Source organism: Hyla sarda, chromosome 9 (assembly GCF_029499605.1).
Source record: "Hyla sarda isolate aHylSar1 chromosome 9, aHylSar1.hap1, whole genome shotgun sequence".
In the NCBI taxonomy this organism is placed as follows: Eukaryota; Metazoa; Chordata; class Amphibia; order Anura; family Hylidae; genus Hyla; species Hyla sarda.
In genome coordinates, this window is record NC_079197.1 from 169348873 (window position 1) to 169358000 (window position 9128).

At 43.5% G+C, this 9128-nt stretch overlaps 1 protein-coding gene across 4 annotated transcripts in view; it reads left to right on the forward strand.

The window, feature by feature from the left end:
* The window catches only part of TNXB (tenascin XB), a 108995-nt gene extending 100158 nt beyond the window's left edge, over positions 1 to 8837 (forward strand). For 2 of the 4 annotated variants that reach the window (XM_056538665.1, XM_056538666.1), the window contains exons 23-25: positions 111 to 272; positions 2895 to 3058; positions 7084 to 8837. In XM_056538665.1, coding sequence (XP_056394640.1) covers positions 111 to 272; positions 2895 to 3058; positions 7084 to 7182 — 425 coding nt within the window. In that variant the 3' untranslated portion in view covers positions 7183 to 8837. The remainder of the gene's footprint in view (positions 1 to 110; positions 273 to 2894; positions 3059 to 7083) is intronic. The other 2 variants (XM_056538669.1, XM_056538667.1) reach the window with 2 other exon arrangements.
* The last annotated feature ends 291 nt before the right edge of the window (positions 8838 to 9128 follow it).

Sequence of the window (9128 nt, forward strand, 5' to 3'; positions counted from 1 at the left end):
AAGATCTACCATTAGGAATCCGAAACCGAATCTAAATTGGTTATTATTTTTTAGATCTGACCTAACTGAGGAGATCTTGTTCTTCAATAACATTTGTATGTCTTTTGCAGGTAACATTGCTCTCCACCAGATCTCCTCCTCAGGCTCCTATGAGCTCCGTGTGGATCTCCGGGCTGGAGGAGAATCCGCCTACGCGGTGTATGATGACTTCCGTGTGGAGTCGGAAGCCAATAACTTCAGGCTGAGGCTCGGACAATACAGAGGAGATGCAGGTGAGGGGGACAGCCAGTATTTGGGAATGTATCATGGAGAACTTCCTCATTCTGTTCTGAGCACATGGGGAGCAGTAGATGCTATTATGGTTTGTGTAGAGAAGACTTAAAGGGGCACTCTGCCCCTAGACATTTTATCCCCTATCCAAAGGACAAGGGATAAGATGTATGATTCATAGAATGAATGAATGTAGGGGGCGTGGTGTGATGTCACAAGGGGGCGTGGCCATGACATCACGCCTCAGAAGCAGTGCCCGGCACAGAATGCCAGGGGGCTGCACCGAGATCACGGGGGTCCCAGCGGTGATTTGGATAGGGGATAAGATTTATAAAGCTGGAATACCCCTTTAAGGTCCCCATACACAATAGAAAAATGTCAGCCAAACCCACCGATCATCCATGGGGTATATGGCTGCTGGTCAATTGCTATTGGCAGTGTGTGGCCCAGTTAAATCCCTAAAAGTCCAGTTCAATTTTTATTTTTGCACTTTAGTTTTGTTTGCCTCATTTTAATAAGCATAACTCTTATTTTTTTTATCTGCACACCCATATGAGGGCTTGTTTTATGTGGGATCAATTTTACTTTATAATGACTTCCTACTCTGGGACCTAGGAATTGCAGATTAGACCCCCTAAACAAATACAGACCCCAGGTCCCATAAACTAATAAAGACTACAGACCAGACCTCCTAAACAAATACAGACCACAGGCCCTATCAATGTATACAGATTCCAGGCCAGAACCCCTGAATTAATAATGACTCCAGACTCCCAAAAAGTAATACAGAACTCAAACCAGACCCCCTAAACTAATAGACTCCAGATCAAACCCCTAAACTAATACAGACTCCAGACCAAAGCCCCTAAACTAATACAGACTCCAGACCAGACCCCCTAAACTAATACAGACTCCAGAACAGACTCCCTAAATAAATACTTACTCCAGACTAGAGCCCCTAAACAAATACAGACTTCAGACTACAAAAAGTAATACAGAACTCAAACCAGACCCCCTAAACTAATACAGACTCCAGATCAAACCCCTAAACTAATACAGACTCCAGACCAGACCCCCTAAACTAATACAGACTCCAGATCAAACCCCTAAACTAATACAGACTCCAGATCAAACCCCTAAACTAATACAGACTCCAGACCAGAGCCCCTAAACTAATACAGACTCCAGACTCCCAATAGTAAGACACACCCCAGATCAGACCCCCTAAACTAATACAGACTCCAGAACAGACTCCTTAAATAAATACTGACTCCAGACTAGAGCCCCTAAACAAATACAGACTTCAGACTACAAAAAGTAATACAGAACTCAAACCAGACCCCCTAAACTAATACAGACTCCAGATCAAACCCCTAAACTAATACAGACTCCAGACCAGACCCCCTAAACTAATACAGATGCCAGATCAAACCCCTAAACTAATACAGACTCCAGACCAGAGCCCCTAAACTAATACAGACTCTAGACTCCCAATAGTAAGACAGACCCCAGATCAGACCCCCTAAACTAATACAGACTCCAGACCAGGCCCCCTAAACTAATACAGACTCCAGATCAGACCCCCTAAACTAATACAGACTCCAGACCAGAGCCCCTAAACTTATACAGACTCCAGACTCCCAATAGTAAGACAGACCCCAGATCAGACCCCCTAAACTAATACAGACTCCAGAACAGACTCCCTAAATAAATACTTACTCCAGACTAGAGCCCCTAAACAAATACAGACTTCAGACTACAAAAAGTAATACAGAACTCAAACCAGACCCCCTAAACTAATACAGAGTTCAGACCAGACCACCTAAACTAATACAGACTCCAGAACAGACTCCCTAAATAAATACTTACTCCAGACTAGAGCCCCTAAACAAATACAGACTTCAGACTACAAAAAGTAATACAGAACTCAAACCAGACCCCCTAAACTAATACAGAGTTCAGACCAGACCACCTAAACTAATACAGACTCCAGAACAGACTCCCTAAATAAATACTTACTCCAGACTAGAGCCCCTAAACAAATACAGACTTCAGACTGCAAAAAGTAATACAGAACTCAAACCAGACATTCTAAGCTAATACAGAGTTCAGACCAGACCACCTAAACTAATACAGACTCCAGACCAGACCCTCTAAACTAATACAGACTCCAGACCAGACCCTCTAAACTAATACAGACTCCAGACCAGACCCCCTAAACTAATACATATCCCATATGAGACCCCCTAAATAAATAAAAGAATAAATAAATAATGAAATACCTTTATACCAGACCCCCTACACAATATAGACCTAAAGCTAGTACCCTGAAAGTAATGAATTCCCCAGACCAGACTCTGCATATAATCAGCTCTCCTTATTCCTCCAGGTACTGGCCCAGGTAATGGTTCCTCTCTTATTGGTTCCCCTAGGCAGATGCCTGCTTCTCTGGTCCTGTTCATCTCAATAATGCATCCATGACACCCGATCACTTTGTGCATTAAAGTGAAAACCATATGATGAAGGTTTCTGAGACGAAGTATATGGTGGAGCACATAGAACCTGTATACGATAGATGACTGAGCCTGGAGTGGACACTGACGTATGATATATTTATATTTTAGGAGACTCCATGAGCTATCACAACAATATGATCTTCTCTACACGAGACCGAGACGCACAGAAGAGAATCCTGCCATGTGCCATGTCCTATAGGGGAGCCTGGTGGTACAGGAACTGTCACTACGCCAATCTCAACGGGATATACAACAACAACAAAGACCACCAAGTAAGTGATGAAGTCCTGATTAATCGTATTTTTTAATTCAATTTCATTCTAAATCCAAAACATTTTGTTCCTGTATTATTTGCTTACAATCGCAATGTGTTTGGATCCCCCGCGTCTCTACAAGAACATAGTGTAGCCTTCAGGATCTGGGGCTCCAGACACATAAATTACTAAATTAAAAAATACTTATTACATTACAATAAACAACTAAATTAAGGAATTAACCGGCTTAAAGGGGTACTCCGGTGGAAAAAAAAAAACCTTTTTTTTTAAATCAACTGGTGCCAGAAAGTTAAACAGATTTGTAAATTACTTCTTTAAAAAAAATCTTCATCCTTCCAGTACTTTTTAGCAGCTGTATGCTACAGAGGAAATTCTTTTCTTTTTTAATTTCTTTTTTGTCTTGCCCACAGTGCTCTCTGCCGACACCTGATGCCCGTATCAGGAACTGTCCAGAGCAGGAGAAAATCCCCATAGCAAACCCATGCTGCTCTGGACAGTTCCTGACACGGACAGAGGTGTCAGCAGAGAGCACTGTGGACAAGACAAAAAAAGAAATTCAAAAAGCAAATAATTTCCTCTGTAGCATACAGCTGTTAATAAGTACTGGAGGGATAAAGATTTTTTAATAGAAGTCATTTACAAATCTGTTTAACTTTCTGGCACCAGTTCATTTAAAAAAAAAAAAAGTTTTCCACCGGAGTACCCCTTTAAGCTTTTTGCAGTGACGCTTGTCGAGCCTGAGACACATGTAAGACATTTTATAGTCAGACTTCAAGCATAAAGGAACATAATAGAGACCAAAGTGTAATGCAGGATCAATTCCCTTTAAGGTCGCCACCTTTCTTTCCTAAAAAATACAGGCTATGCTAATTTGCATAATTAATTATATATGCGTGACATCACAGGATACACATATGAGGGGAAAATGTTGTCCGATTCTGACCCCTATAACTTATTTATTCCTCCTTATACGTCCTGTATGAGGCTCATTTTTTGCGCCCCGATCTGTAGTTTTTAACAGGACCATTTTTGTTTCGATGGGACTTTTTGTTCGCTTCTTTTATTAAATTCAGGAGTTATAGTTAGTTACTAACTACAACTCCCAGCATGCCCTGATACAGCCTGTGGCTCAGCAGCTGCCCCAAATGAAAACTACAACTCCCAGCATGTTGGACTATACAGTAGTATATAGTATAGGTCAGTGTTTCCCAACCGGCGGTGCCTCCAGCTGTTGCAAAACTACAACTCCCAGTATGCCCAGACAGCCAACGGCTGTCCGGGCATACTGGGAGTTGTAGTTTTGCAACAGCTGGAGGCGTTTTAGTTGGGAAACACTGGTATAGGTTCTGGTGCAACATTCCGGGAGTTGGAGGATTGGTTGGATAAATACCAGTCAGGTGGCAACCCTAATTCCCTTTTATAAGACAATCACTGACAATGTCATTGAAAGAGATTTATTTTACTCCTATTCACATACAGCAATTTCGATAGTTCTAGTTCTAAGATGAGGCAAAAAAGCTTAATGCTTATATTCACACTGAAATCCAACCTTAATAGGCATATAACAGCATTGAACAGTATAGAATGTGGTTTAGGTCCCTGTCCACTCTACACAGGCCCCTCCCATTGCTGTGTTACTCTACACAGGCCCCTCCCATTGCTGTGTTACTCTACACAGGCCCCTCCCATTGTTGTGTTACTCTACACAGGCCCCTCCCATTGCTGTGTTACTCTACACAGGCCCCTCCCATTGTTGTGTTACTCTACACAGGCCCCTCCCATTGCTGTGTTATTCTACACAGGCCCCTCCCATTGCTGTGTTACTCTACACATGCCCCTCCCATTGCTGTGTTACTCTACACATGCCCCTCTGTCACGATCACACCCTATCGGTCCAGCCAAGACATTAGAGAGAGTGTGATGGTGCAAGGGTTAAAGCCGCCAGACCTCTGGGTATACACTACTAGTCCCAGCAAGTCACCAAATTAACCCTTAGATAAACGTGTTTCCACCAGAGCTGCCTTCAGAAAGGTGAGCTCATATATTTAGAGATCAAAGACCAGAGCTGATTAATTAAACATTTAATCTGATAAAAGGTATCACAGTGCTATGCATAAAAATAAACAAATGACATACAGTTACAAAAATAGATAAAAGAATTTTGCAAGACAAGTTCAGAAAACAAAAGATGAAGTTCTTACAGCGTAATAGTATAGCAGTCCTTCAGTGAGTTCCAGCTGTTCTTAGGATGGTCTTGTCAGCTTGTTGCACAGCATTGAACAACCTGAGTCTAGCATTGTTTTAAATATCATATCTGCTTTCTTGGGAGGGAGACTCCATTCCCCCCTCCCTTCTGATCCCACCAGGGGGTCTTCTCTCTTCCTGGCCCCTTATCTGTTTGATTATAGGATGGGACCAGAGTGCATGACTTAAAAAAAGCCTTTCACTTCAAAGGAGATGTAAACAAACAGCCAGACTCCCAATAAAATGCAATACACAAACCCACAGTCTGAATGACCTCTCACCCAGTTATAATTATAATACACATATAGGATTTTAATAATCAGGCCTTGGGCCTGACACCCTCCCATTGCTGTGTTACTCTACACATGCCCCTCCCATTGCTGTGTTACTCTACACAGGCCCCTCCCATTGCTGTGTTACTCTACACAGGCCCCTCCCATTGTTGTGTTACTCTACACAGGCCCCTCCCATTGCTGTGTTACTCTACAAAGACCCACACCAGTTCCATACTTTCTGCTATCCCTGTGAGAACCTGCTCTTTTCTGGCACCACTAAGGCCTGCCTACAGCACAGCCAGGATGTAGTCTCAGGTCTCATGACCCTACCCCCAGGGGCTCTCACTACCACTCCCACAATTCAATGGGCCCAGCCCACTACTCTCAGAACCGTCCTAACTAGGTACCTCAGATCAAAATATCCAGGGCACTCAGCAAAACCAGACTTTGACACAGCTTTCTATTGGCCCAACACAATGCTGGCTCGCCCCTTACATGTTCTCCATATCGGGCTAACTTTACTTCCACTCCCTCAGCCGAATCTCCAGAGATTATGACTCTAAGGTTATCAGTACACACTTAGCCCATAATGTTTCAGAGAAGGCCCATGCAGGACACTGTAAGCCACCCTCCTCTGCATCCAAGTGTCCTAGCCTCAGATTATAGTGGTCACTCTGTGACCTTTGTGCAATCTCCCATTGGTGAAGCCACCAAACCATGTCACCATAAAGGGGTACTCCGCCCCTAGACATCTTATTCTCTATCCAAAGGCTGCGGCACCCCAGACATCCAATGCACGGAGCGAACTTTGCTGACTGGCAATGCGGGGCGGAGGCTCGTGATGTCACGGCCACGCCCCATCAATGCAAAACTATGGGAGGGGGCATGACTGCCATCACGCCCTCTCCCATAGACTTGCATTGAGGGGGCGTGGCCATGATGTCATGAGCAGGGCGCGGCCGTGACATCACGAGTATCCGGCGATGTTCCCGATGCTCTAAACATACGACGGGTGTAGCCGGGAGATCGCGAGGGGCCCCAGCAACGGGACCCCTATGATCAGACAGGGGATAAGATGTGGAGTACCCCTTTAAAGACTCTCTGCACACACAGAAGGGGACCTTGTTGCACAGCCTTCCACATGTCCACGTCATCTCACCCCTGTCATCATCCCCCACCCTCAAGCCCACCACTGCTCTCAGAGGGGAATCTTCTCTCAGGCCACCACTGGGGTTCTAAATGCCAAGAAAAAAGTAATTTCTTCCAAGATGGTGTTTTTTCTAGGGTGGAAGGCTGCAAGTCAGACCATGTAATGTTGCTTTGTAGACCAAGTTAATTGATGGATAATGTTCTCGGTGTACCTCATTCTTTTGGTCTGCATCCAAAGTCCCATGTGGCCACTTGACACATGACTATACAGACTAGCCAATTTTATGTGCAATATCCCTCGGCCGGTTCCGTTTAATCATGGAAAGTGTAATAAATCTTTTCTCCTTTCTTTAGGGTGTAAATTGGAAAACTTGGAAAGGTTTTGAGTTCTCCATTCCCTTCACTGAGATGAAAATGCGCCCTCGAGGAGTGGGCAACAGACGCCGACTCTAGATCTACGACCTTCTCTGGAACCACTAAACTGAAAACTGGAAGCAATGTGACACCTCCTGCAACCTTAACATAAAAATCCATCCTTCCAGAATCCTCGAACTCAGCGCAAACTCCAGACCTTTCAGAATCAGACCGGCTTTATCATGCAACACAGTATACATATTATACCATTGGAAATAAATACGTTTAGGGACAATCTCTGCAGGAAGGAGAAATCTGGAATCATAGTCAGGACTATAGATACAGAACCAACTATGGGTTAAGGATATGCACAACAAAGTGGAACAATGGCGTACACAAGAGGGTGTCCCATTATGGTGCCAATTTTTGCCACCAAGGAGAGAAGGGCTTGGTATGTCTCCCCCCCTCCATGACCCTTTCCTCTCGATACGGGAGTCCTGCACGGGTTCTTGCCACCCAGTAGAAAAGGGGTTGGGACCAACCAAGGCTAGGCCCCTTCTCTCTAAGGGCCCCATAGCAGTAACATGGTCTGCCTCTATGTAGGATGGACAATGAAGGATGGGTTAGTAGATATCGAAACCATGACTATAGAACGGTGAGATTAAACTAAGATCCAGATATTTTGGATGTATATAGATGTAAATGCAATAGTCAGTTCTAGAATAAAAAAAATATGAGAAAAAAAAAAAGAGAACATTTTTTTGTCATAAGGGATAAAAGAGCAATTGTCACCAGGAACCTGTGAGCAGGGTTGCAACCTCCACGATGAGGTCTGGGTCAAGAGGTATGTGTCACAGCGTCAATGAGATAATGGTGGCGGAAGTAGGGCCCTGGTTCTACCCTATAACCGCCATCACTATATAAATAGATATATATAGCAAAATGGATACACTGTCTATTTTTATAAAAGCACAGCATTGGAGGAACGTTATGGGAGGGACGAGATGGGGAAACTCTATTCTGCAAACCGCTTCAAATAAAATCTGACGGGACATGATGGCGAATGGGTCTTGTGTTTGATGTGGCTTAAAATACATGGTATTGTGGCACACTGAGCCAAAACCTGGTTCAATCAAAGCCCCAAAAAGCGAGAAAATAAATACTAGAAAAAAAAGGGAGAATTATTTAGCAAACTAAGGGTCCCAAGAGGTGTAACTATCATTTCTACAGGATGTGTGTGGAGGGTGGGTCAGGCCATAGAGGAAAAGCCTGACTGCACCAAAATTTTAAGTAGAAAATTCATACCATATTGTGCAGTTTTTGGTATTTTTAAAGATAAAAATATGAGAGATGAGGAAATCTCCTGAAATTTAATTTGGCCATCAGATGTGATTTGGATTCAATACTATGTACAGTGAAGGATATAAATATTAGATTTTGATCCTCTGATGATTTTTTACTTTTGCCCAATGACAAAAAAAAAAAAAAGATCGGTCATTAATTTTAATGGTCGATTTATTTAAACAGTGAAAGAGTGTAGTGTGTTACCAATAGATTTCCTGGTGTTTATGGTCCCAGCTGCCTTGAGATCATTGACAAGATCCTCCCGTGTAGTTCTGGGCTGATTCCTCACCGGTCACATGATCATTGAAACTCCACCTGGTGAGAACTTACATGGAGCCCCCGACCGAGGGAGACTGATGGTTATTTTGTGTTTCTTCTATTTGTGAATAATGGCACCGACTGCTGTAAACGTCTCCCCAAGCTCCTTGGCGATGGTCGTGTAGCCCATTCCAGCCTTGTGGGTCTACAATCTTGTCCCTGACATCCTTGGACATCTCTTTGGTCTTGGCCATGGCGGAGAGTTTATAATCTGATTGATTCCGTGGACAGGTGTCTCGTATACAAGTAACAAGCTGAGATTAGGAGCACTCCCTTTAAGATAGTGCTCCTAATCTCAGCTTGTTACCTGTACAAAAGACTCCTGGGAGACAGAAATCTTACTAATTGATAAGATAAGATCAAATACTTATTTCACTTAAAGG